Source organism: Electrophorus electricus, chromosome 20 (assembly GCF_013358815.1).
Source record: "Electrophorus electricus isolate fEleEle1 chromosome 20, fEleEle1.pri, whole genome shotgun sequence".
In the NCBI taxonomy this organism is placed as follows: Eukaryota; Metazoa; Chordata; class Actinopteri; order Gymnotiformes; family Gymnotidae; genus Electrophorus; species Electrophorus electricus.
In genome coordinates, this window is record NC_049554.1 from 13,923,693 (window position 1) to 13,951,615 (window position 27,923).

The 27,923-nt window shown below is 45.6% G+C and overlaps 2 protein-coding genes across 8 annotated transcripts; both read right to left on the bottom strand.

Moving 5' to 3' along the window:
- Nucleotides 1–253: 253 nt before the first annotated feature.
- On the bottom strand, nt 254–19,509 carry draxin (dorsal inhibitory axon guidance protein). Of its 3 annotated transcripts, none has more exons than XM_027024690.2 (7): nt 19,419–19,509; nt 6,266–6,707; nt 5,815–5,990; nt 3,618–3,738; nt 3,253–3,345; nt 3,058–3,147; nt 254–2,744 (listed from the first exon to the last, which is right to left on the bottom strand). In XM_027024690.2, exons 1-7 carry the CDS (start codon nt 19,419–19,421, stop codon nt 2,632–2,634), a joined length of 1,038 nt encoding a protein of 345 aa, XP_026880491.2. In that variant the 5' UTR covers nt 19,422–19,509; the 3' UTR covers nt 254–2,631. The 3 variants fall into 3 exon arrangements, with proteins under 3 accessions (XP_026880491.2, XP_026880482.2, XP_026880476.2); XM_027024681.2 differs by lacking the exon at nt 19,419–19,509 and adding an exon at nt 14,331–14,572 and having other exon boundaries at nt 3,618–3,735; XM_027024675.2 differs by lacking the exon at nt 19,419–19,509 and adding an exon at nt 14,331–14,572.
- pank4 (pantothenate kinase 4 (inactive)) lies at nt 19,435–27,047 on the bottom strand. Of its 5 annotated transcripts, none has more exons than XM_035520156.1 (20): nt 26,916–27,047; nt 26,399–26,481; nt 25,806–26,017; nt 25,495–25,678; nt 25,301–25,393; nt 25,019–25,172; nt 24,316–24,497; nt 24,059–24,140; nt 23,740–23,840; nt 23,502–23,507; nt 22,771–22,926; nt 22,270–22,382; nt 21,715–21,802; nt 21,311–21,462; nt 21,162–21,217; nt 20,427–20,476; nt 20,143–20,247; nt 19,945–20,045; nt 19,783–19,851; nt 19,435–19,683 (listed from the first exon to the last, which is right to left on the bottom strand). In XM_035520156.1, the coding sequence occupies exons 1-20, from the start codon at nt 27,031–27,033 to the stop codon at nt 19,455–19,457; spliced, it is 2,334 nt and encodes a 777-aa protein (XP_035376049.1). In that variant the 5' UTR covers nt 27,034–27,047; the 3' UTR covers nt 19,435–19,454. The 5 variants fall into 5 exon arrangements, with proteins under 5 accessions (XP_035376049.1, XP_035376047.1, XP_035376051.1 ...); XM_035520154.1 differs by having other exon boundaries at nt 26,387–26,481; XM_035520158.1 differs by having other exon boundaries at nt 26,387–26,481; nt 26,933–27,011.
- Between the last annotated feature and the right edge of the window lie 876 nt (nt 27,048–27,923).

Here is a 27,923-nt window from a genome sequence, read left to right on the forward strand (position 1 = left end):
CCTTTGCCGAGTTGCGTTGGATCGTGACATTTTCTGTTCTATCAAGGGATTCCTCAAATAGAAATGAGTTGGTTGTCCTCTGTGAAATATCAGCCATGTTCTTTGTTGTACTTGGCCTATGTTATTAGAATGGTTCGAGTTTCAAAGGCAGGCTTGTCAACCAAAAGGAAAACAACCTTCCCTGAAGTAGTATCATATATATGTTAATATGTTAACAAAATGTACATTTTAAATGAATGATTCAATACTGTTCCCTGATGTACAACATTTTATTTAGCAGGAGAACATCAATTAACGTTTATATGTAACACTGTCAACAATTTGATGGATCATGCATTCTTTTCAATTAGCCAGATGTGGCCTGTAGGCTATTGTCCATACAGTGACAGTTCATTAGACGTGTAAGTCACTCTTAAGGTTTGATTGAATGAATTAGTCGAGGTTAGTCAGCTCCGTAGGGAAGGAGGGTTGTTTCGGGGCTTCACTCCTGCCCTGAGGGGAATCCTCCCCTTTGTTTTGTGGCACGCGTCTACCAGATGGGTCCTGCCTACTCACTCAAGCTTGCTGTGGCAGGTGTGACCTTTGGCCTCTGATTTCCGTTAGCCCTCGGCTGAGTAATACCGTGCTGGGGCTTCGGGTCCTAGAGGAGCTAGCCTCACGATTCCGCCCGCGTAGTGGATATTGGAGCTTGGACGCATTGTGGATTTATGTCTGTGCACAAATCGTAATCCGCTGCGTTAGTGCACGTTATGAAAAGAGAACCAGAGAGAACCAGCGGGGCTCATTATGAAATGCCTCTCTCATCAGATGTGGTAAAATTTCCCTGCGTGTTGCAATTGACATCATTACTTTTTAGATTTAAGTAATACCCACTGTGATGGTGCACAATGTCATTGCTCCTGAAAGCCTCTCTCTCTCTCTCTCTCTCTCTCTCTACCTCTCTCTCTCTACCTCTCTCTCTCGCTCTACCTCTCTCTCTCGCTCTACCTCTCTCTCTACCTCTCTCGCTCTCATGCTTTATAGGGTATTTTACAATTCGCAGCAGGTCCTGGAGCAATTCCTTTTTGCCAGTCTACTCAGCCAGTGCACGCCTGGGTGTGATCCATCACAGTCTGGGCGTCCCTAGCATCCAGCACAGTGCAGCATGCAGAGACAGTATTAAAAATACATTAGGAAAATGGAATCAGCTGCATGTAAGTCAGTGTGCTGGTCTCTTATTTCTTTCCTTTTTTAGGGCTGGGAGGTGACATGGCCAAATGCTAATATTATTCTTGCAAGCATTTAGTGGTACTGATCACGCTGATTAGCGTGTGTGTAGTAGAGGGACAAATACAAACTCTGAGGGAGATTTATGTGCAAGAAAGGCAGGTCAAACCTGTGTGTGTGTGTGTGTGTGTGTGTGTGTGTGTGTGTGTGTGTGTGTGGGAGAGAGCGAGAGAGAGTAAATGCCCTTCCTGTAACTTAAAAAAAAAAAAATTGGGCGTTAACAGACAGTGTATGAATGAGAGTGATGCATCAGAAAGGAACACAAGACGTGCTAGAAAATTAATAAGCAGACGGAGAGAGAGAGAGCGCAGAAGAAGGTTGTCAGCTGTGCAGGTGGAGTGCGTGGCAGTCCCTAGACGGCCATATCGGCACGCGTTACTTCTCAGCACGGATGACATGCGGGTACGCGTCGCTCCGCCGTGCAGTCTGTGTTGCAGTTCCTGCACTGCCCAAGGTCCTCACGACTCAATGACAAACCCTGTACCGCTCAGACCTCCCAGACGGGGAGGGGAACTGGCCGTGCGCACTCGCAGGCTTGTGGGTAGTCACCTTTAAACACCCCAGTGCCTGGAGACCAAGGGATCCTGGAAGGGAAAAATAAGCTTTTAAGCCAATTTAATTCCATGGTGGGAAAGATTGTGGTCTGTATCTTCCTTTGCTGTAAAGGGCAACAGGAGATGGGTTCTGTTCGACCTTCTCCACGCCTCAGTGGTCTTTTGGCCATCGAAAGGGTCAACGGCTCAAATGTACTTCTGCCTATGTGCAATAAGAAAATCGATGAGTCACTGTAGAAGTTTAATTAGGATACTGAAGTCAAAAAAGCACAAATTCAGTTTTGTTCCCCAGGGTGAAGTGTAGAATAGCTAACAGACTACACAAAGACCAGCCACCCACTAAAGTAAACTTCATTAAAGTACTGAACAGAAAAAAATATGCACTCCACTTTAGAGTGAGAGACCATTCACGTCTGCTTCTCCATCTAGAGGGGCTTCTATTGCTAAAGCCAACCTTGGCAAATGGCTCTTCTGTATCTTCAAATAACGAGCAGCACCATAAATAAAACTTTGAAAAACAGGTAAACATTCACTACTGGGAAAAAAAAACAGCAATGTGCCAGGATAGGGCAGCCTGTAGAAAAAAAAAAGGCGGGGGGGGGCTTTCATTCTCCTCAGACACAAATTCATAAGTACAGTACAAGCAACATGTAGGTAAGAAGTGGACCTCTGACTGTTAACACACAGCGTATGGTCACCACCACGAGCAGTGGGCCAGACAGCCTGATCTATTGACCCACTCTCCTGTTATCTTGCAGTCAATGGGACGGAGGGTTGTAGGGCTGTGCTCAGTTCGACGTCTCTCTCGGGCTTAGACAGTGATGAAGTCTCCTTGGTCGCCGTCGGCAGTCTCGGGCTCCACGCAGCGCCCGCGTCTCCGCGTCACCCTCCGCTTGCGGTGGAACTTGGCGAAGCAGCGAAGACCTTCGCAAGAGAACGACAGCATTTCACGTCGCGTTCGATTTCAACCCGAGACCGAGCCGCGGACGCGCGGGCTTCGCGGCCAGGTTCGAGTCGTGCGAGTTTACGGCCAAACAGAAAAAGCCGCCAAGAGCCCCACAACAGGCTTATCTCCTTCTGGAGGAGGAAATAACAATGCCCACAATTCTTTAGCTCGCGGTACTGGGGGACAGGAATATGCCCGGTCCTCCTCAACAAGAACAAAAGGGAACTGTTATAGGAAGTAGATGCACGGGTGCTGTTACTGCAATGATGCCATTAACAGCGTCACACCCACCCTCTTCACACATGCAGTCATCGTAGCATTTGTTGTTCAGTCCGCGGTTGTGGGCCTCACACTCGTGCTGCCTGAGGTCACAGCAGGAGCCTATAAAGGTGTGGCAGAGGGAAAGGAAGCTTCAGAGATCGGCCGGCCGCAGGTTTCGGTCCAATCATGCCGGAAGGCCGCTGGCCGGTTTGTGCCGGTACTGACCAGAGAGGCAGTCGAGGTGATGGTCACACGGTTCGATGACATCAGCGCCGACTGTCCTGTTGCCACTGCTCAAGTTCTTGCTGCGTCGCTTGTCTGCTCCAATCAAATAAACAAACAAATAAACAATATGCAAAATACAAACAGTAATAAAAACAATATGGGAGTCCTGCTATATAGAAACGCTTTACAATGGTACCCAGTTTGATTCCTGTTACAGCTGGAACTGCATCCTCAGGTTCCCAAATCAATAGTGGATATTATAAAAGACGAATGTCTGCTTTCCTATTGCTGAGAACTGAAATTGCTTGTGTTAATTAAACATTTGTATTGATTTCTCCTGTGGGCTTGGAAAGGCAGGGGTGTACCCTTTTTCTTGGTGGATGGCCAGTTCTCCACAGGCCTCATATCTTCGTAGTCTGTCCAGTCAAACATAGCCATGTCCAATGTAGGCGACACCTCACCCTGACCTCGTCCATGGCCTGCCTTCTGGGTGCACATGCACACACGTACACGTACACGTACACACACACACACACACACACACACACACACACATCTCTGTATAATACAAATCAGGTGGTTTCCACTTCATTATACAAGACCAGGCAATCATATGGGATCGAGCACTTATCGAAGTGTTAATTGAACACATGACTTAGTTCCTGAGAGCTGATATTGGATTTGTTATAGAGTTGTGAAAGCATGCCTTCATTCTAAAGTGTCAGAAACGCTGCAGTTCCTACTTCACGGTTGGCACCCAGCAGAGAGAACTGGGCCCACTGTTGCTAAGTGTCATTCATGCTCTTGGTGTGCGTTCTACAACTCGTTCTATCCTTGCGTCATATCACCTGAGGCTCTGTCAGCTCTGTCATTTTTTTGGATGTTTACGTTCCCCACACTCACCCGTACTCAGTTCTGTGAAGTCTGCATGTGTGTGTGTGTGTTTACTAACACTAATGACAATTACACAGATTGGACTGAAAATGGCTTTAGAAGTAAGCCACTTTCAAACATTAATAGTACAAAATTAAGTATTCCCACAGTGAAAAGTAAATTAATACATGTATTTCTACAAGTTAAGACAGCAAAGTTAGCCTATAAACCCAGCAGACAAACCTTTGCTTATGTCTCATTTAAGACAGTTGTGATTTTGTATTTTTTTTTCCACTGAAAAAACCTGAAATGATTCACTTCGAGATTCTCCGTTTCCCCTGCAGCTTACACTCATCATCGGCCCTCTGTGACGTCCCTCAGAGCCAGCTGCAGTTGTGGGCAGTGAGATTCATTACAAAACGAACTGCGGTTCACCAGGCTCTTAATCTGAGTGCTGGCACTGACCGAAGCTTAATTAAGAGGAGCTCGGGTGAATTCACGGCACTGATGCCAGATCCGTGCAAGCACACGACGTCTACCGGGAGCACAAGTCTGACAGTTCTCTCACGCCAGGGGAGAGGGCATGCTTTTGTTACCCAACAGGCTGTGCACCAAGTCACCACGCACACCCGCCCATTCAGCCAGCACTGCTAAAGACACGCACGCACAGCCGCACCCAGCCGTCCACTCAAACACAGTGTTTGGTGCGGCGTGTGCGCGTCTGCCTGTGCTCACAAGCTCACTGCACAGCCAAACAGGATCCTCATTCTGAATACACGAACGGCAACGACGGGACTCCAAAAACAACACGGTCGGTAGTCTGTGTACAAAAAAAAAAGGGAGGGGGGGCGTGTTTGAGAAAGAGCCAGCAAAAGAGGAAGAGGAGAACAGATGGAGGTGGGGGGTGGTGGTAAAACAACACCTCCCTCCTGCCCTGCTGACACAGTGCACCTCCCCTGTACATACATACACACATACACACACACAACCTTACACACACACAAGCGCCCCCACCCCCTACCCTACCCAGCATTCACTGGGGGAGCGGGGTAATTTGGCTCATGTAATAAGAAGCGAGAGATCCTCCCACAGGCCCACTCCATACGCACCATATACTGTCATACAGAAACAAGGATTGGACCAAATAAACCTGTCACATCTAGTCCCATGTGTGTAGTGCACCTGCAGTGAAGGAACAGCAGGAGGATCTATACGTGAGGTGTGAGCTGTGCGTCTGTACCACACACTCCAGTGGACAACAGCATCCGCCTTCTCACAACACATATATCACGCAACGAACTGTAAATAAACTAAAAATCATTAAGAAAAAAAACAAACCCTAAATTAAAAAACGTGAACTTTTTTTTTTTTTTTTTACACGAGAGTATGGAGACGAGGGAATGCTATAAAATCATGGCTTTAAAAAGTCAATGAAACCAGGCAAACTGCCAAATTTGCCCAATTCTGTTCGTCAGACAAATGCACTGTTCTGTCCCACCCTCTGTTCTACAATAACACCACCATTCTGAGACTCGCGTCATGTGGAAAGCACAGATCTCAGTGGTGCGTTAAAAACAGGGATACAATCCCTCCACGAGCTCCAAAAAAAGCCCCAAAGTGAAGCTTTTAGAAACACCCGGAGCACAAAAGAGCTCTGTGTTCAAGGACACTTTGAGCTGAGCGGGATACCTGGGGTTTGGTGGCGGCCGGAGGGAGAGTTGGGGGATGCTCGTTGGTCGCTGTGGCAACCGGGATGCGAGAGGTGGGGGAGGGCACTGCGGCGGGTGTGGCTGCGTCATGATTGGGTGAGAGGGTGTAGGGGTTAAAATCCAGCCTGCCCACGCCCTTCATCAGAGATCCTAACCCTGTATTAGGGTCAGGAGCGGCGAGAGAGAGAGAGAGAGAGAGAGAGAGAGAGAGAGAGAGAGAGAGGGAAAAGTAAAAACACTCATAATAGTAAAAATGCTCATAGCTATTGCCATTGTGAAGAGATCTGCATGCATGATTGAATTTATTCAATAAATCAATATATCAGGCCTGGAGCCAATACCTTTTCGCCTGTCAATCCAGCCCTATAACATGTGATCATTAATCCTAATGAATTCGTTAATCAATATATAAGACCCATCTGTACAGGCACCTTTCTCATGCATCTTGTCCCTGCGGCCGTGTCGCCTGTGCTCAAGCTGGTGCCCGTGTCTCTTGCCGTTGCGTGGAAACCCTCCCCCCGGAGGGTACTTGTCCTTCGTGTGCGAGGCGCCCCTGAACCCACTGCGACCTCCCTCCCTCGCCCTCGCGCTCGCGCTCTCCCCGGGACCCATCTCCAGCCGCACGGGGCTCAGGCCATCCAGGCCCGGGGCATCGTCCTCAGGCCGGAGGGGTGGGCGCGAGAGCAGGCCGGCGTGGAGCCTCTGCACCCCAGGCTCCTGCAGGGCGTGGCTGCGGACAGCGGGTTCGTGCCTCAGTCCCCGCCGGGTGTCCGACCGCAGCTTCTCACCGCTTTGTGAGGAAGGGTTGGAGGAAGTGAACAGCAAGGCCAAACACAGGCACCATCCGGGCTTCATTTTCACACAGAGCGCCTCCTGTTGGTCACATAGATGAACACGGGGAGCCAAATGAGGTGCTAAAAGAGACATGGCAAGTGGGTAGACCTCTACAACTTATCCAGAATGCAGCAGCACGACCGGTCTTCAATTTTCCGAAGTTCAAACATGTTACCCCACTGATGCCTTCATTGTCTCCCAGTAGCTGCACGTATCAGATTTAAAACCTTGATGCTTGCCTACAAAGCCAAAAATGGACCAGCTTCTCATACATGAAGTCAATGGTCAAAGCCCGATGCGTACCTCGAGTACTTCGAACCTCAAGTACGGCTCGGCATGAAATACCGTGTTTCAGGTCTTATGGACGACAAGCATCGAGACTATGCTCCAACGCTCCAAGATGGTGGAATGAACTCCCACTTGCTATCCAGACAGCAGTCTTCAAACGGAGACTGAAGATCCATCTATTTGCATAATATTTAAAGGACAACCGACCCTGCTCCCATATTGACTAAGTAAATTATTACTTATAGTAGGGTACTGTTTGTTGTTTAACAAACACTTATTGTTTATTGCACTGATTGTTGTCTGAAATAGAGCTTATGCATTTTGTACTTCTAGGCATCAGCAGTGATCCCTGTATTCTACAGTATTCTAGTTCATTGATATGTTGGAGTCTAACCTACTGTACTGTACTAGGATATTCTATGAGTAAATGACAAAGCACTTTTTTAAGTCTCTCTGGATAAGAGCGTCTGCTAAATGCCGTAAATGTAAATGTAATGTGGGGTGAATCTGCTATTTTAACACCACTGTATAAGCAATCAACAGCAATCCAAAACTCCAAAATCAACTGAGGTTCAGAATTGTGCCCTCAGACTTTATTTAGGCCATAATTGTACTCACCAACATCCCGGGCCCTGTTTCCCAGCCTACCGTTTAACGATGATCTCAGTATTATGATGACTAACAAACTTGGCCCTAAATAATGCTGTCAAACTTGTCAAGTGCTTTTCACCAACACAATCCTTGCCAAGATTTTAGAACACTTATTGTGCTTCTATTACACGGGGGAGGGGCAACTTAGCAATGTCTTTTGGGTATTGTGTCTGCTACAATCACTCCCTGGGAGAAGAGATGAAGGATATGACTGGCTGGTAGGAGTGGTGGAGGACATGACTGTATAATTAATGGTGGAGGAGGACATGGCTGATTGGTAGGAGTGATGGAGGACATGACTGTATAATTAATGGTGGAGGAGGACATGGCTGATTGGTAGGAGTGGTGGAGGACATGACTGTATAATTAATGGTGGACGAGGACATGGCTGATTGGTAGGAGTGGTGGAGGACATGACTGTATAATTAATGGTGGAGGAGGACATGGCTGATTGGTAGGAGTGGTGGAGGACATGACTGTATAATTAATGGTGGAGGAGGACATGGCTGATTGGTAGGAGTGGTGGAGGACATGACTGTATAATTAATGGTGGAGGAGGACATGGCTGATTGGTAGGAGTGGTGGAGGACATGACTGTATAATTAATGGTGGACGAGGACATGGCTGATTGGTAGGAGTGGTGGAGGACATGACTGTATAATTAATGGTGGACGAGGACATGGCTGATTGGTAGGAGTGGTGGAGGATATGACTATGATTGGTAGTAGTGGATGAGTAGTTACGGTATGATTAATAGTGATATAGGATATGAATGCATGCTTTCGGGGCAACCGACTAGCACAGAGCAGAAGGGTGGGAACCAATGGAATATATGACGCCAATCTCTTACCCCTACCATCTTTTAATTGGTACTGCAAAGCTGCGGGTCACATTAGCTTTAGGTTCTGAATATCAGCCATCTTCCTAAAGACACATTTAATGAGAAACAGATCCCAGTGATGGCAGAGGCACTAAAAAAGATGTGACACGTGATGGGCCATTACTGGGCCATTATTCAGAAGCACAGAGGGCAACATGAATGCTGCCCAGTCTTTAGTAATGCACTTGAGATGAGCTGGTGGATCTAGGTCAGGCCTCACATGTTGTCCAGGCTGGATAAGTGTGGTGAAATGGTCACAAGGAGAGGGAAGGAGGCTAGAAGAGAGGGGATCGTACTACCAGAAGGTAACACAGCAGATGTTGAGGACAGCTACAAGTGCCTTGGAATCCCACAGGCAAACGGGAATTATGAAGAGGCCACAAGGAAAGGCAGGGTTGAAAGACAGCACGGAGGCACTAATCCTGGTATCACAGCAACAAGCTCTGAACACAAGATCAATGGAGGCAGATATCTACCACACCAGGCAGGACTCCAGATGCAGGCCTTGCCCCTTAGACAATCCAGCACATAACAGTGGGACTGCAAGATGCTAATAGGCAGAGCATACGTGGAACGCCAGAATTAAGTAGCAGGCATAGTACACAGAAACCGAATACAGGCTGGAAGTTCTAAGGTCAAAGTGGGATACACCCTCAAAGGTGGTGGAGAATCACCAAGCTGAGATCCTGTGGAATGTCCAGATGTGAAACTGGATGGCTAACCAACCAGACATAGAGGCTAGAAGAGCTAGAAAAGATGTGGAAGGTGAAGGCACCAGTGGTTCCTGTGGTAAACAGAGCACTAGTTGTTGTGGCCTCCACACTGGGCTCCAGCACATCCCAGGAACAACATCCGAGATCTCCATCCAGAAGAGTGCAGTCCTGGGACCAGCTAAGATACTACACAGGACCCTCAAGCTCTGAGATTGAAGGAAATAGAGGATGAGTGAGGAATTTATATATATATATATATATATATATAAATAAATAAACAGCCCTCTGTGTAAGTGTGTGTAGGCAACCAAAGGCATTTATTGAGGAATATTTAAGCAAAAGATAAGTGGAGGAAATTGCATATGAGAAAGGAGACGTGAACGGTGCCAGGGGAAATTTGTAGTGCTATTGTAGGAGCTCCTTCTGGGAATTCAAGCTGACCACTTCCATTTGTCTTCTGGCAGCTGTGTACCTTTCACAGCCATACAGAGTGGATTTAGGCTGCTCCGTACATCTTCCCAAAGAGGACAGTCACAGTTATCACAGCTCCACAAAAATGAATGGTGAGGCCTCAGCATGACACAGACTTAGAAAAGTAATTATGGGAACACATAGCATCTTTGCATGAAAGAGCACCCCAAAGCCAGTGTTACCTTTTTGAGAGGCTCTCAGTTCTGACAATGCCTATGCACACACGGAGCCACACTGGGACACGCCCATTGGTGCGCACAGCTCGCGCTCGCAGGGAAAAGCCACAACGCCTCGAAGCAAAGAACAGAGGGCGCTCTCTCTGCCTCCGGCAAGCCCGCGCAAAGCCTGCGGTGGTGCATCGCAGACCATGGTGGGCCTTTCAGATCATGCCAAGCAGGTGGCGCTTTGAAAACAGGTCAATGCCTGAAGCAAAGCGCCACAGAGTCCGCTGGGGAGGGGTTTGGAGAAGGTGGCTGTAACCGCCCCACTGAACATGGCAGGATGTCCCATGGCCTGGATCGCAGGCTCGTAAACAAAAGCTACCGTGAGCACATATAACATCTGCTACAGCAGAGTAGAGGCATGTGGAGGCCAGGCAGCATTCAGCAATGCTTTGGGCATGATATGACCGAGGGATGGTCTGATTGATGTTTATATATATATATATATATATATATATATATATATATATATATATATATATATATATATATACACATATATATATAGGTAGTGAAAACACTGAAAGAAGCGAAAGAACACAAGGTTTCCAGACAAACAAGACATTTCGGCCAGAAACAAATTGCTTGTGAAGTTCTAGGATGTGAAACCGGTGTGGTAGAAAAAGTAGATGTTTAAATCATGAAGTTCTGAGAGTGTAATGGTTAGCATGCTGGACTTTGATGCCAGTGATCTCAGTTCAACTCTCCGTAGACCCTATCCTGGGCAGTGATGGCTCAGTGGTTCATGTACTTGACTAGTAATCAGAAAGTTGCCAGTTCAAACCCCAACGCTGTCAAAATACAACAGTTGGGCCCTTGAGCAAGGCCCTTAACTCTCAATTGATCAAGTTGCGTTCAGCCATAACTGTTGGTTTGGATAAAAATGTCAACTAAATGTGTAGCTCTTTTCTTTGATTTTCCGTACTTAGTTTTTCTAATATAAACTGCATCCACCTCCAAGCACTTTACTTGCACAGCTGATGAAGGACCTCTGTCCCAAACATCCTGTTTCTTTGGAAACCTTGTGCACTTCACTGTGATTCTGAACATCTTTACATATTTTACTACAGTACACTGCAGTTGCTCACCTGGAATCTTCTTCAGATTTATATATGGTTGAGAATTTGACAGATTTGTGAAGGTTTATTCATAATTCAGTATTCAGTAATTCAGAAATTAATAATTCAGTTAATATCTGTTGAACTTGAACACTTGGCTCCATCAAAGGAGAAGTAAACAGGCAGAAATGCAGCCTTTATCACTGGTTAGTCCATCATAAATGAACGTTTTGCTTGGAGGCCATCGCTCAGCTTCGCTCTCTTATGCGTGTGTCTAATTAGCCTGTTCTATACCTGCCACACAAAGACAGGAAAGGCAAGTACCCTAACCTCCATCTCCCCTGAGATCGACCCACTTAACCACTCATTGTATGTCCATGTGTCAGTGCAAATGAAATTTGCAGGGCGAGCGTATCTCTCTGAAAGATCAAAACAATACTCGCAGCACAAAAGAGTTCTCCACAAAACTATGAAAGCTAGGAAAACCGTTCCCAGCTCACCTTTGGAGATTTACTTGTGTCTTATTTCACAGCAGGCAGCCAACGATTTCGTGTGTTATTCAACAAAGCGAGACGGCAGCAGGGGGTCGGATGGGATTGCTGGGAAATTCAGCAAAGAGGGAGAAACAAGGACTCAGGAAGTCGGTCTGCTCCAATGAAATAATTAGGCTTCAGTTGTAATTGCTCAGCACGCTGGTAGAGCATCCATTACATTCTTTCTCTGAGGTTACTGAAAGCAACACTTTAAGAGGAGCCTGTGTGACCCGTGAACTCGGGGCCATCTACAGAGGCTCCAGAGCCTTGGAATGCATCGCAGCTTAAGGCGCGGTGTGATGCGGCCACGCCTCCACCTTCCAAGGGCGGCTATGTCTGTGCCTCCGCCCGCCTTCTGCTGTAGCCTACTGTTTCTATATGCCACTGGCAAATAAGATCGGAGAAATGAACGTCAAATTACAAAGAAAAATAAACAAACAGAATAATTGTAATCTTTTGGAAAAATGGGATGATAAAATATTCTCCTTCTCTTTCAGTTCTGTGCTCTCTTCTGACCACCCTCTGTAGTACAATGATATATTTTCCACACTGCTAACTGATCTTCTTGAAGGGGAAAAGAACCCAGAATAGCATGACACGGTTAAGATTAATGCTTATCAGTTTAATATTTATCAGACTGCAAATTTCAGCTAAATTCTCATTAACCTACAAGCAGCTGGTCCCCCAAAACCGAGCTTTAAGCACACGGAGGGTCCAAAAATGAAGTCGGGGGGGGATCTTAAAGCAGATCCCCCACCAACATCACAGCTTTGAGAGAAATAAAACATTAAAGAACTGGACGGAGGGCAGATTTTGCTGCATGAGAGTCGCCTTGTCAGTGAGATAAAGAGGCAAAGTGCTCGGCAGAGTGCCAGTCACACGGTGAACAGATTAGCCACGGTCAAGAGACAAGCCTGACAAATCTGGCACAACCAGAACAAAGGCAAAACAGAGAGCTCCAACAAAACTGAGACAGAAGACAGAAATGAGTGAGACATTGAAAATTCACTCCTACAGGACGTCAGAGGAATTTCCATGTTTCCATTAGCGAACTGGTTTAAACGATTTCTGCACTGTGCGCGTAACTTTTGTGAATCTCCTCAAGAGTTATTTAGTCGGCTTCTGCAAACCATAGATGATCTGAGCCAGACACGGACGTGAGAGAATAAGCACATCTGAATACGAGGCACGATCGGGAAACAGAGCTGTTGTCTCCTCTCAGACAATATCAGGGATTTCACACCCCTTGCTGCTACTTTTGGCAGCTTCAAATGTGTCTAAGACTCGAAACCCAGTGGCGCAGCTTAGGTGTCAAAACTGCCATAAGGAGAGCCCATCTGCTGCCAAGTGCTCAGAAGAGAGAGAGGAAGAGAGAGAGAGAGAGAGAGAGAGAGAGAGAGAGAGAGAGAGAGAGAGAGAGAAAAAGAAGCTGCAGTAGGTATAACAGATGTGGAGTGCAATCAGTTGTCACTGTTTCCCAGTAGCACGACTGGACTGTACTGGTCTTCCCATGATGTGGGCCCTAATCATTTGACTGAGAGCCCTGGCAGATTGCTTCAGACTCTCCCAGCAGAGGAACACACACACACACACACACACACGACCATAAATACAGGACTCTGTATCTGAACAAAGGAAGTTTTGCTGCCTGGCTAAATGGTCAGAAAACTGAAGAGTGACAGAACATCCACTTTCTGGACCAGACGAGCACAAGCCTCTTCACTGATTCCCGAGTCCGAGTGTCTCATTCATGCTTATTGATGCTTCGTCTGACCTTCAACGTCTTCTGGAATGTTAAACTTCCCCTCCGAGACTGAGGCTTTCAGCTAAGGAAATAAATTGACCTGAAGGATCAATGCATGAAGCATCTGGGAAATAATCCCAGACCAGTGGAGCCCTCTCCCTTTGTTCCAGCAGACAGTCCTGGACCCGCGTCATGACTTTTGCATGCCAGTTTCCCACCGCCAAAGAATTATTTCAGAGAAAAATTCAGAAACTTTCTGACATGTCCAGACAGGGTCCTGGACACTTTTACTGGCATCGCTCTTGGAGGGAAGGCAAGCTGCGCCCGTGACTAAGATAAATGCGTGGCGGCCAAAATTAACCCTGGCACCGGCTGATGTGATCATAGACTGGCAATAGACTGTAAAACTGTACACTGCGATCATAGACTGTACAATACAGACGCTTACTAAACCCAGCGCGGACAACTCACTACTGGCGCCGGCTAAGAGTTTCCGCAAAACAAGTGGGTGCGTGAAAAGCCATATGTAATGTCAGTTATATTTGCATGAAGTTGATAACGTTCCGCAGAGATTAGCGCTGATTACGCTGGCGTGTAATGAACGCTGCGTTTGGAAAGCAAGAGCGTCTTATCCAAATTCACCTGTAATTGCGGGATATCACACCGGGAGACCGTTTCTAAACAAAGCGCTTCAAACACGCACGCAAGGTGTTGACCGCAGAAGAGCCATTGCGCGAGTAAGTATTTTATATCACATATACTCACTTTGTTGTTGTAAATGTTAAACGCAAACGCCTGTGTTCTGTAAAAATATCGCTAATGAATGCGAAAGACATGACATGACCGCGACCAGTGCAAGGGACACGCAATTAAAAATAAACAAGTTTAGGAAATCAACTTTAATGCAGTTCATAAGGTTCACGAAATCCTAAATATTAAAATGCCCGACAAAGTTCTTTAGCCTTTCTGCTTTCGCGCAAGCGGACAAAAGACACCGAGGGATGCAGGTATTCCTAAGAGCACATGCAAAAGCCCGTTTTCTACAAAACCCTGGAGATAACGAGTCATCTGCGAGCGCCAAAACATGATGAGCACGACCTCACCCGGGTTTTCTTCCTCCGTCTCGGGTCCAGGACACTGAGGAAGACTCTCGGCTGCTGAATGCGAGCACCGTCACAGCGCACTGCTGGAGGTAGCAAGGGTCCGAGCTGTAAGCGCGCTCCCCAGCGCGCGTCCGCAAGAACTGATGTCAGCGATGCTCGCAACAGGAGACCAGACGCGCAACCCCCCGCCCCAAAAAACCCAGTTACTTGCAAAATAAACCGCGGGATAATATTCATTATGGTGCAGGGCTTCGTTAATTAGCAGCTGAGATTCAGCACTATTTCGCTTGGATGCGAATTAATTTTGACTTCGGGACATGTTCCCAATGCAGTATAAAGTTAAGAACATATCCCAGATAGCAAAGAAGCGTTGAATCATCGTTATTAGGTTCAAAGCAGAACAGGCTAAATCAATGCTTATTTTCGTCAATTTGTAAGCTCTGATTTAAACATAAACCTGTATGAATGCTGATTAGCCTATATGATAATCTTTGTCAATACAATGCAGCCTACAATGGTATTTATATTTTAAAAGTAACCTCTTATTGTTACAAGTAGCTGATAATGAATAAATAAATAAGAAATAATAATAATAATAATAATAATAATAATAATAACAACAGCAGCAATGACTGAGCTAAACAATTGCAAGAACATTTATTTTCAAAAATGTTTTCTTTGTTCTTTTCTTCGTTCCTGGAGGAGGGTGTGGGATTCACAAACTACAAACACTCTAGTGACATCTAGCACAATAGAGACATTTTCCCAAGCCAGTAAAGCTAGAACATATATTGGCTGCATTTTCTAACTACAAAGAAGGGGACAGGATAGCGTTAAACTTCCAAACTAGGCTATACGATACAGTGAACAACACTACGCAGAGCAGTGGATTGTAGTTTGGGGCAGCGACTTTTAATCGCCGTTAGGTTCTGATGAGCAAATCAGGATGTATGGAGTTCTGTTTTGACCCCTTATGGCTAAAACACCTCGGCTTAGTTCTAAAACACCTGTTATTCTATAAGTTCACTAGACCATGTTCATCTTCTTAATCAGCAACCACACAAAATGTTTTATTGTATTTTACTGTCTATAGTAACCTTGTCTGGCAATAGGCCATAACCTTTATGTTACAAGTAAAAACGGACCCTTATGCTACAAATGAAACACGAGTCATTAATTTTTCCTTAAAGAAAACCATTTTAGCCAAAGAGTACATTTTAACGAAAACACATCGCCATAAGGTCAGCACAAGATCATTTTTCATTGTGTGTATAAAATGCCACTAGATTCCATCTATTGCAGCAGGGTCTTACAGCATGTATGGGAGGAACGATGAATCGCATAACCATGACACATTCATTCATGTGCACGTGGCCGTTGTACACAGGGGCAGGCCACGCACCAGTCTGCCCGTCCTGTGGCCTTCAGCAGCCAGAGCCTGTGCTCTTCATTTGAATGGCCCTCACAACGGTTTCAGAGGACAGGGATCTGGGAACATCCAGTTTTATCTGTATATAAAATGGCTCCTTATGGATTATTCTCCACCTGTGAGGTTTCTCACTGTTCCATCCTGGATCAGCATCTTGTCTCCATTACACTGTTGCCGTGGCAGCAGACTGAAGAGAGAAAGGCGCTGTCCAGCACAGAACCCTCATATCAGTTTCGCCTCTTCACTGAAATTAAGGGTTTTTCTCTGTGGAAAACCATGAATGGCTTTTTCATCATCTATCGTAGGAAAGGTATATTGTGTGTCAGTATGGGATGAAGAAGGTTAGCTAGTTAGGTAACTGCCATCATAGTTTATATTACAAATAGCTCAAGATAGATGAACCAACAACTGCAAACCAATTAGAAACTGGATTGACAAAAATTAAGTTTGGAAAGTCCAACTGAAAGAAAGAACAAAAAGGACAAGTGAAAACTTCAGTAACAGGAGCGTGCGTCTCGTGATGTCAGTTTAACGCACAACAGCATTAGCCTACTATTTAACGATGTCATAATTTAAATGACCAATGCACACTGTTCTCCCAAATATTACCAAACACGTGGAGCATTGCTGCTTACCACAGGGCAGAAGAGTTGATGTTCAAAAACTCCTGGCTGACACCAGCGAGAGTAAGGCAACAACCTCAGTCATCTATTGTGCAGAGACTGTGTTTAAAAAAATGTTTTTACATTCATATCATTACTACAGGAAGTCACCAAGTTTCATGAAAAAAGGATGAGTAATATACAGAGGCTGAACCCTGAAATATGATAGAACAGATAACAGTGCGTTGATTAGCAGCAGGGGGTGCGACAGCTCACTAGCACGGGGGGTCTGAGAGATCTTGTCTGTGACTGCTTTATCAAGCGCTCCCTGTGTGGGGGTGAGGGGTCGCTGTACTCCACTCAGACTAAACCGCAAAACCAGCTCTGCACTCAGACCGCTGCTCAGCCTCTATCTGCTCTGGATGTCCTGCGGGCCCTGGCGCTTAGTGGTCACACCCATCACCTTCGACCTTTCAATCCACTGGCTTGTGGGCGAGTGAGTGAACCACACACGCACATGCATGGGCATCTACTGACAGTGGAGGTGGGAAAATACATTTTGTATGTTGTTCCTTAAAATTTACCTGAATTGTCAGTTTAATTAACAATGCCTGGAGGCAACTGTTTGTGTTTAAATAATTAAAAATTTAAAGGTATAGGAATATAAAAAACCCCACAAGATATCTGCAGTGCTAAAAAACGAACCACAATAACGACATCTTAAACAAATGAGCTTAGTTTCTTCCTGCCCCCCAAAACCCAATGTATTAATATAGTCAATAAAAAAAAGACAAGTTGTTGTGTAAACACATTGTAAAATATATTTAACACTGAATAACATCTGATTGTCAAGGGAACATATATATTTATATTTGTTTTGTTTTTTCTTTTTTTGCTAAAATATTGTACATCTCAAACATTTGCCAATGTAAATTAACCCAACAATTATGTATACACATATTTACACATGATTTTACAAAATCTCATAAACTGAGGCTACAGTTAAAGCAAGACAATTTATGAACACAGGAGACAATAGCGACAACTTTGGTCTGAGAGAGCGAGCGAGCGTGAGAACACTGATTTTACACATTTTCAGATGGTACCTTCAGGACCTTTAAAGCCAAACTGAGGACTTTCTTACTTAAATGAACACATTCCACAGCAAACATCTGGTATAATGCCTTAGTTCACCCTAAGAGTACAGGGGTGAGTGTGTTCCCCAAAAGGCTAACTGGCATCAAAGCCTGTTTCATGTTTACAAAAAAGATTGAAGTTGAATTACAACCAAGAAGTGCGACACTGGCAGATACCAGTGACTCTTGTTAAATGACTGCAACTGATATTTATGATGATTTGGTAACAAAATTTCATAGATTGCTCCTCTGTTTTGTCAGCTGCCCTTAAAATAATATTCAGCTTGTCTTCCTCTTAAAACACCCACACCCATACAATAATGATACACCGTAGCAGAAACATTACAAGTGCCTGATTCTGTGCAATCAGATGTTCTGGTCTGATTTTATCCACATAACGCTACAAAAGTGTGAGCACAAGACCCGTTTGATGTTCAGCCATACACTGCCTTGAACACAAACACTTCTTTAGGGTAGACAAACATTTTCGAAAATGCGCCACACATGCACACACACACACGCGCGCGCGCGCACACACACACAGCAATGTTGTGCTCAACAACCTTGAAGTGGATTTTTTTTTTGTCCGTTTTAAAACAAGCAAAATTACCAGCACCAAACTGTCTTGAGTGCTGTGTTAAGAGCTGTAAAGCGCCAGACGGTGTTGGTTGACGACAATGTCGCTGCCACTCTAAAAGCAGTGTTCCCCTTCCTGATTAAAAACCTTTAAATCTAGTCCAGCATGGCTTCAGCGCGCCACACCATCTACCACACACGGACTCGGGTCATGACTCGGACTAGGTGTGTTCAACGACTCTGCACAGCATCCTGCCCACGTGTGGAAACAAAACAATGCCAAAGGCAGAAAAACTGCCTGCGTGCCACACTGCTGAAAGCAGCAGTTCAATCAGAAATGCAGCAAAACAAAACCTCCATCGTTCACCAGCAGCTTCACGTAACTGGTGAAATACTGACACTTGGTGGTACTGCAGAGCTCCAACAGTCTGAAATCACCCAAAAAAATGACTTAAATGCATGAAGTGAAACTTTGCATCAGTAGCATCTCTGAATGGCAGCGAGAGATAAAATAATGCATACATATCTAACTACAACTTCTCTGGAGGCAATGAATACCGATTTCTCTTTTTTTCTCAGATTATTCGGATTTGTCACGGTGCATCTTCTTCTCAAACTGCTCAGCAGACTGACAGCGGCTCAAGGCACGTACACACTAGGCAAAGTTTTACCTATCGAAATCAAAAAGTAGCCCAGAAACGCTTGGTCTCTGGAGCAAAAATACTTCCCGCCACCATGCCCCACCAAAACCGCAGAGTAAGCGGAGGTGAGGGTCTAGTCCTGAAGCACCACGTCAGCAAAAAGGGTTCGAACGGAACTCAGTCGCGTGTATACTGGAGCCATGCTCACTGAAGCGCTGCGTAACGTGGAGAGCTACACAGGCCTCCAAAGACGTCCCGTTAATATTTAATGTTTTCATCAGTGTTTCTGTCAAAGCTGGTTTAATACTGAACGTTTGCTCATCACCAGCGGGTTTACCTAAGGTCGCGCAGCTCGTGGGCCAAACTTGAAATCTAACGTTACGCGAGTTATTTCATTCTTACCAGAATCTTATGGCGTGTCTTTCACTGGCAGAATCTGGCGCAAGAATAACTAAATTCAATCTCATCACCACCCACCCTCCCACCCACCCACACAGAACCCTGCTATCAAAATGTAATAACAGTGGTTATTTCAGAAGCACATTCAATTTCAGAGCAGGTACACACGTGACAACCATAGCCCACTTATTATTGATTTTAACTGAAAAACCAATTCCACCATCTCATATACAATCACATCAACCTCAGGAGAAGAACAGATATGCAGGAGTGGCTACATGCTCCCCAAGGCCGCTAGTGCTTACCATGGTAACCTCCCAACCGAGTTGAGAAAAAGTCCTTTAATGGTGCCCCTGGATTATGGAAGGAACCTCATACTTGAAGACTACACTGAAGATCTTGCCTCCAAGGCGGTCGGCCAGCCAGGAGTTCTTGATGACGGCCAGCTTCAGGCTCTCACAGCTCAAAGCCGCATAGTAGTTGGTGTGGATGGCGCGACCCATGCCCTCAATGACCACCAGGTCCGTGCCGCGCTCGCGCACCACCGTGGCCAGGACCTTGTCCAGCCGACTGGAGAAGGGGAGTGGTGTCTGAACGGGGTATTCGGCTTGGAGTGCAATTGTACTGAGAGACTCTTCAATGGTTAAAATCCCAGAGCAACATTCTTACCTCAAGTCTAAGCAGGGAGAACTGGAGCCGCTCTGAACCAACGTTAGCCTGTCCTCGCTCAGACTGGCCCTGGGAGCGAAAGGAAAAATAGACCATCAATAACATCACACAACACCCCGGAGCTCTGCTGCGAGGGCTGGGGTTAGGCGAGCAAGTGCATACTGAATGGCTGGATCCATGGCTGCTATTCTCTCAGTGAGGATCTGGAGCTCTCCGTTAGTCACGTCGTTCAGAGCAGGGCCCGAGTTGCTGGCGAGAACAACCTGAAAGGCAACACATCCGCATGCGTGACCGCGGGCAGTGGGGTGCGGCGGCGTGGCCATACACGGGGGGGGGCGGGGTCTGAGCGTGGCATCTTACCTCTGTTCCTCTGCTGAGGAGTTCTCTCACAAAAGGGAAAACTCCCAGAATTATGTCCATCCCACTATTATCTACGAAAAACAACGCACATTTATGAGGGGGACCCTGCAAAAGAAAGCCAGCGTTTGCGTTCAATCACGACCCTGCCGAAGGACGCAGCACAGGAAACAGGACATGTGTGAAAGACAAGTCTCGTGCTAAGCAGGCCCAGCGGGTAATGTGCTGGTCTGAAGAAAGACTACAGGGCTGCAGGACAAGTGCTGCGTGACACACCACCTTCTCACCTTCAACCTCTCAATCCACTGGTTGTAGGTATCGACGAGCCAGGGTCGCTCTGGGGGGGGAAACCGAGGCACAAAATAAAAACATGGCCTGCTTTGTTACTGCCTTTCACCAGTATTCCTTCACCACTATGTTTCACCAATAGTCTCTCCCCCTGTTAAACACCCTGTTAAGGATATAAAGTTTAAACTGAAGTCTGTAAGGCTCTAAGACCTAAAGGTCAAGGTTAAGGCTGTAAGTCTATGCACTCACATGCTACCAGCATGTCTTACTCAAGATTGACTAAGCATTCTACTTCCTCAAAAGTAAGCGTGACTGGTCGGGTGGGGAAGACCACATGACACTGGCCCGTAACTATTCTGTGTTAGTAGAGTGCATGGATCTCCTACACAAAACTCCTCCAAAAGTTCTCAATGGGTAGTCAGTTCAACCAACATATTGGCAGGAGTTTATGAAGTGTTGGGAGAGTTTTTTCTTTCTCTCTCTCTCTCTCACACACACACACACACACACACACACACACACACACACACACACACACACACACACAACGAGAAATGTCAGATTTCCTACTTCGAACTACTGGCCCTGGTTCCTTGTAAAGAGATCTCAAACGTTTTGCATATCTTTTAATACAACATAGTGACTGAATATGGTTCTATGAAGCTAATAAATAAATAAATAAGAACAAAAAAGCCATCACTTCATGGATCTGGAGCAAAGTAAACATCCTGTACCTTGCAACTGCTGTTTTGCCTTTTCGAAGCCAAACTCCGGATCTGACTCAAGCACGCTGGGAAACAAAAAGTTTGGCGTATGAGAACATACTTTTCTTCGGCATCCAACACTGTGCGTCCCCCTGCCGTGCTCTTCCCCTGTGACTCACTCAGACACGGCCTTCGCTCCCCAGTCGAACACGTTACCGGCCAGAAGGCCTCGGACCAAAGCGATTTGCCTCTGCTCCCAGCTCAGCTCCTCCAGGGTCTTCAGGACCCTCTGATAAGACTTCAGCGCCAGGTCGTTCTCCTTCTGCTTGATCTACGGGCGCACACGCGCACACACACACCTTTTGAAGGCCTGAAGCTTATAGTTATATGAGGAAACTATTTCCAATAAGTACAAAAGCTATCCCGCCCCTCAATGCTTTTACAGTCTTTGATGGCTTTTTCCTTTCCCAGTACACCAGAGTGATAACCTACACTTTTTAAACTCTGATTATCTACACATACTGCAATAATAAAATGATTTTTAAAAACGAAACAAAAAGAAGCCAGAGGCATTAAGGCAAACCTTAGAATAGGGGTCAGGAAAGTTAAATTCATTCAAACAATGTTCTCGTGTGTCCAGCAGACTTCGAACAGTAAGGGATCCATAAGCACTTCAGAAAAGGGAAAAGAAACGAGAGAACGGTTAAATGGACGAGAAGGTAACGGAGAGATGTCAACATACCGTAGGTTAACCATTATGGCAATATTGCCTGTATGCTGAATGCCAGCGAGGAGCTGCAAGTAGGTCTTAATCAGGCATTCAAACCGCGTAACACACAACTCAAACAAGCCGCCCCAGGGTCTCGTTTCATCTCTAACCGAGCCAGTGAGACACAAATGAGTACAAAATGAGCGTGTGCCCCCATGTGCTTCGTTGTATTGTGAAATACACACACACAAACACATGCACTCATGCACACGCCAAATAGAATGAACGTGGTCACTGTTGAAGGCCGCAGGGCAGCGGTGAGACCGCGTTCCTTTGCGTGGGTGAGCAGAGCTTTCGAGGGTGAGGGCGTGGGCGTGTGTGTGTGTGTGTGGGTGTGTGTCAGGGCCGCGGGTGGGCTGCTCTCCTCACAAGGGCTGGTGCCGCAGCGTCTGCAGCTTGTCTCGATACTTCTGCCTGAACTTCTCGGCCCTCTCGGCTGCCTCCGGCTGGTCTTTCTGGCTGGCTATAGCTCTCTTCACCACCTATGAGCGCACAGCGCAGAAAGAACTCAAAACCCCCTACAACCTCCTTGCATACATATTTGGATTTATCTTGAACAATTAAAATCAATCAATCAATCAAACAAACAATCAAAAGAAATAAGGCAAACACCACAAGAGGTCAGGCCCATCCTGTTACTGCCCTTCTGTATTCCAGGCACATAAGACAGACAAAGTATGCTGAACCGTTCCCGTTTTTCCTTATCCTGTTCAGTTTTAAGTAGCCTGATATGCTTTGTAAACAAAAGTTCCAAAACCTGCAGATCTAATGTATATAAGCTAACACAAACTTTTTTAATGTACCATAAGGAAAATAAATAAAAATGTCAACAGATAAATAATCCCTAATAAACATACAGGGAAGGCTCACCCCATCCAGCGCCTCCTCAAAGCAGCAGAGCCAGTACTCTCTAGCCAGGGTGTCCTCCGTCAGGTCCACCGTGTCTGGGATGTAGGAGGAGGAGTCCTGGAGCAAGGGCAGGTTGACCAGCTGCCGCTCCAGACGGTCCATCTCCAGCATGTCGAACTGGAGCCGGGAGGGGAGAGAGGCCAAGGGTGGGGTGGGGTGAGGTGTGGTGGGGTGGGGGGCACACATAGGCAAGCCTGTAACTGTCAACCCGTCGGCAGGGGCAGCGCGGCACAACTGAGGGGCAATGCCGCTCCGAAAAGAGATGGACTACATCACGGGGCGGCCAGGATGGCAAATAATAAAAAAAGTTTTAAAAAGCCCGACACGTCTAGCATTAGTATGGGAAAACTGCGGTGCGGTGAGCGTGAGCTTTTGCAGCTGAGTAGGCAATATCTTGGTAGGTGAATACGCCCTGCCAGTACTCATCACAGGCAGTGAGGGCCACATCCACACCAAGCGCACTTCAGTTATTTATCGCTTGGCTCGGTTGGGCCGGTGGCCGTGTACATTACGCATCCGCTCTGGAATGCTGGGAATGAACTTAAATGTGATGAGTGGTGAAAAGAGAGAACGAGGGAATTAAGACATAATTATGACTCTATAATTAATGCCAAAAGCATATGCATAAATGCAACCCAAAAAAAAGCCAAAAGAACGGAAGCCACAAATGAAGCTTGCAGAGCGGTACTTACAAGAAACTGATGAGAAAAGTTTAGGGAAAGAGGGAGAAGATGGATGAATAGAAAAGAAGTGAAATAAAAATGTTATGGGCAACCCAAAAAAAACCACGATTGGGTAAGTGAAGGTCAATCATCTCAAATCATATTTACAATGTAGAAAATGTTTGCCATGCATGTAAAAGGAAAACAAAGGTCTTTGCATGGCTACTGAAATGTGGTTCTCGGGCGGGGAGGGAGGTGGGGTGCTCACTGTTCCACTGCGTTCCCGCTGCATGGGATTCAGCTCGGGTGACACGCTCAGGAGCCCGGAGCTGCCAGCATAGTTCTCCCCCCAGCAGTACTGATTTGGATCTGAAGAGAAACGGGAGAACCACGGCTCTGACATCTACTGAGGCAACTCATAATCCGACGGCCTTGTGCCTCTGCCCAATACCACTACCTAGTGGCTTACCCTATATTTCACAGCAATTCTTATCCTTCGTTTTAGGATTTGTCAGCTTTATCCCATAGACTTATTTGAAAAATCTTACGCTAAACCTGTATTTAACGCATCAGAGAGAGCCACATACTGTCTTCTTCTGCACCCTTGAGAAAGGCGCCGATGGCACCCAAATAGCCCTCGTGTCTTAGAAACAAGGCTTGCACCTCTCCCTGCAAAGAAAAATACAACATGGCATTTAACGGTCCTCGAGTACGACAGCGTAACACATTAACTCTGCATCAGAGCGTCTCTATATGGAGCAACGCGTGCTGCTGTGCTTTCAGCGGTCAACATGCTGGTTATGCCTTCGATATCACACTGGACTGAAATGAGGCGAGTGGATACCTTGGTGAAGTAGTTGATGCTGTAGGTGATGGTGTGCATGGTGACTGGGTGTCCGCGAATGAAGAACCCGCCGAAGTACACCCTGCTGAGGTTGTGTAGCCTGGCGTACAGGCAAGCCAGCTGCCCGATATCATTACTGATCATGTGCAGCAGGCTCTTTGCCATGTCCTCTTTGGAGAACTCTGATCAGTTAGCACAGAGCACAAGTCAAACTCACCAACCATCTTTGCAGACAGAAAGGTCAGAGAAAGGCAAGGTCTATAAAGGTGCTCTAAGGTTTTTTTTTTAAATTCCCAAAAGTACATACATTGCCAGGTGTCTCAAGTCCCTTACAGTAGGGTGGCAAATCACGTGTAACAAACAGCACACTACTAGGATGTTACGCTGCACACACCGTTATATGCTGCTATTTTTGTACATTCTTGTTCCAGACTTATGTTGTCTACTATCTGCAACTTCCCTGTGATATTTCTGAACCCGTAGCATACTGTCAGAAAAACAGCACTACATGGAAAAGGCAAGACCCTTTGCTCCAATTCTTAACAGGAATGTCAAAGAGGTCTGACACACAACTGGGTGAAAGGCCATCGGCTTTTTTTGGCAGCGGGAATGTAAAAAAACTGTTGCAAAAGTGTAGTTATTTGGTAACAAAGAATGAAAACAGCCACATCCAACACACACGCTTGAGGCTCGTATGGATCACCTTTCTCTGCTGTGGCAGACTTCCCAAAGCTGCTTGCTATGAGGTCACCAGTCAGTCCTAAGCATCCATATGCACCTCCATAGATGTCTTTAACCAGCATGTCCACACTGGTGTGCTGCCCTCTGGAGGCCAACTGCAAAAGCTCATCAAATCTCTGGTATTGTGGGAGGGAACTTGAATGAATAACTACTACAGTATGGAAAACTATGAACATGAAAATTAATCTGGGACTGGCATAGAATGGATGTGAGATCAAACAGACACAGTCAGCTTGCAATTTACCTTGGTTTTAGTGAGCAAAGCTCCAAGACCCCAAAATGTCCCACCACCAATAGAGCTTCCACCAATGCGCTCAAACCTGTCCTCCGCTTCAACCTTGAAAGATAGAATAAATGACTACCTTAGAATGCCTAAATCACTAAATGGAATTAGATAATCAAAGATGGATACAAAACACTGCAGGCTCAGGAAGTTACCTTCACTATCGAAACCCCGGAGCCGATGTTAACCAGCAGATAGGGGAAGATGTCTGGGTGTGTATTTTGGAAGCGGAACTCAGAGTCTCCATGCTTTGCGTACACAAAAACCTCATGAGGGATATTCTTCAGCACAAAATTACAGCCCTTGATAAGGCAAGACATCTCGTCCTCTTTATCCACCCTGCGAATCAACAAACATCAACCTAGATTGACCTGCCCCTGACGCGAGTTATCGCAGAACATCAACATGTCTAACAGCTTATCTACAGAGAGCTAATTTGTCAGTGTGCATGTTTAACTCCACTCACTTAAGTTTTAGCTTTTTCTCAATTAGGTCTTTAAACTTGTAAGCCCCTCCGCCTGTGGCTTTGATGACTTTGGTTTCTGTGTTGACCAGGTGGTCTTTAATGAAATCCAGGCAAGTTTCGATGTACGTATTCTCAAACTTGATGAAATGAAGACGAGCTGTAATCTCCTCCTGCACCGAGATCTCATACAGAGGCTCTCCATCACTCTCTTGCTACACCCCCAGAATTAGGGAAACAAGTCAGAACATAAATGAGGACACAACTGTCCTTACATTATCCTGCCTTAAACACAAACCAGTCTGTGACACGTGGACGTCTAATAACTACAGAAATGTGAGCTTCAGCGTGTATTGTACACAGAAGGACTTAAAGTACACCTTGACCAAGTACACCTTGACCACTTGTTAGTACAAAAAAGTACATCAATCTGATTTCCCCCCCAAAAAATCTACCCACAAAGGATGCCCCACCTCTCCCAGTGAAGCAGCTATACAGGCCTAGATCAACGCGGTCCAAAGCCATCACAACAGAAGCTTGAATGTAAGGTCATTTCCTTAACAGTGGAAGCACAAGAGCCTTACCTGAAAGCTTACCTTCGCTGCATGGTCAAAGGACCTTACTTTGGCAACTTTGTGCTGAACGGTGGAGTAATAAGCAAGCTTTGTCAAAGAACCACCTGTCAAAGAAATCCGCTGTTACTAGAGCACCCTCTGTGGGACTAAACGAAGCAATCTGCTGAGGGAATGTTTGCGGCCGACGTTAAAGGATGTTCAACAAAAGCCCCTTTCTGTTCCTTAATCGTTTAAGTAGCTAGCTATGCTAGCTAGCTAGCTAGCTAGCATAAATGACCCCAATACCACGGTCTGATGTGTCATAGCTAACTACACAACTCAGGAATCCATTTATCGGCTTTACCTGGACAAGATAGCCGGTTATTAACGACAACCTCGCCTACATTTGTCAATACTGTGCGTTTGTTTCAGTCAGCCAACATCTCTGCCTAGGAAACAACTCTCAGCTTTTCTCAGACAGCAACGACCCACCAGAGATGCACGCAAAAACATCTTATAAATGTTTCAAAAAACGTCACCGTTCAGTGCTCGTTAGTACCTATATCTATTGCGAACCTCTTGGCATTTTCCAAATTGCGAAAAATTTCGTCCGGTGGGAGTGTGATGCTTTTGTCCATGCTGTGAGAGCCTCGGACGGCCTCCACATACGTCGCCATCTTCCAGGCCTTGTTTTTGCACACAGCAACGGTCGAGAGAAGCTAGCCTCAACGTGCACATACGACTCCGACCTTCCAAAATAAAGGTCTCCCTCGTTCGCGTGAAATATGTAACACGGGTATTAGTAACGTCTGAACGCGTGAATGAAATAACATATGAACACGAGTTTATAATTCAGTGATACTGTAAAAATAACAACAAAATACTAAACTTATAGCCTAATATAGACTACGCGGTCCTAAAGATTCCTAAAGCTCCCTTTTACATGATAAATCACAATCATTGTATTCAATTATTAGCAACGTAATACAAATGTTATTATCATATAAAGTCGATGGATGAAATATATTGTTTCACTGTTTTTAGTGATTAAATTAAAATTATGATGGTTATGATAGTTGCATCTGCAAAGGGTAGAACTTTGTCCGCCTGCCTGATGGAAGTTAGTCTATATGAGAACTAACTTAACAAATACAACATAGATACGGATGTATTTTAAAAAATCTAAATCATAAGATAAGATAACATAAGATAAGATAACCTTTGTATTGCTACAGCAGCAACATTTACAGTAAACAGACAGATAATAAGAGCATGTTTTACACAGAAAGGTACAAAAGGTGTAAAATCTAAACTATAAATATGAAAGAATAATAATATACGATACACATCTATCATCAAAAATATAGTAAAACAGAGCAAAATTATACACAATTGCAGAATTCATAGCGAGGGAAATTGCAAAGCCTAAATATTTCTGCAGTGTCTGACAGTGTCTATGTGTACCTAAAATAGCAGTTTTGTAGTTTAAGCGATGAGTTTTGCAGTTGTCGTTTTAGCGTCCGTGACAGACGTGAAAAAGCTAATATTTAGAGAGGCGTCCGATAGC

Bases quoted from the DNA above. Each gene is read 5' to 3' on its own strand.
- pank4 (XM_035520154.1), bottom strand. From the start codon at position 27,033: ATGGCGACGTATGTGGAGGCCGTCCGAGGCTCTCACAGCATGGACAAA. The intron at 22,383-22,770 runs GTGAGCCTTCCC...GTGCGCTCATAG, and splicing joins TTGAGGAGGCGCTGGATGGG to GTGGTGAAGAGAGCTATAGC. The intron at 21,463-21,714 runs GTTTGCCTTAAT...GTGCGCCCGTAG, and splicing joins TTCCTGACCCCTATTCTAAG to ATCAAGCAGAAGGAGAACGA.
- draxin (XM_027024675.2), bottom strand. From the start codon at position 14,567: ATGAATATTATCCCGCGGTTTATTTTGCAAGTAACTGGGTTTTTTGGG. The intron at 6,708-14,330 runs GTGAGGTCGTGC...TGTGACCAACAG, and splicing joins GACGGAGGAAGAAAACCCGG to GAGGCGCTCTGTGTGAAAAT. The intron at 3,346-3,617 runs GTACACCCCTGC...TGATTGGAGCAG, and splicing joins GCCATCCACCAAGAAAAAGG to ACAAGCGACGCAGCAAGAAC.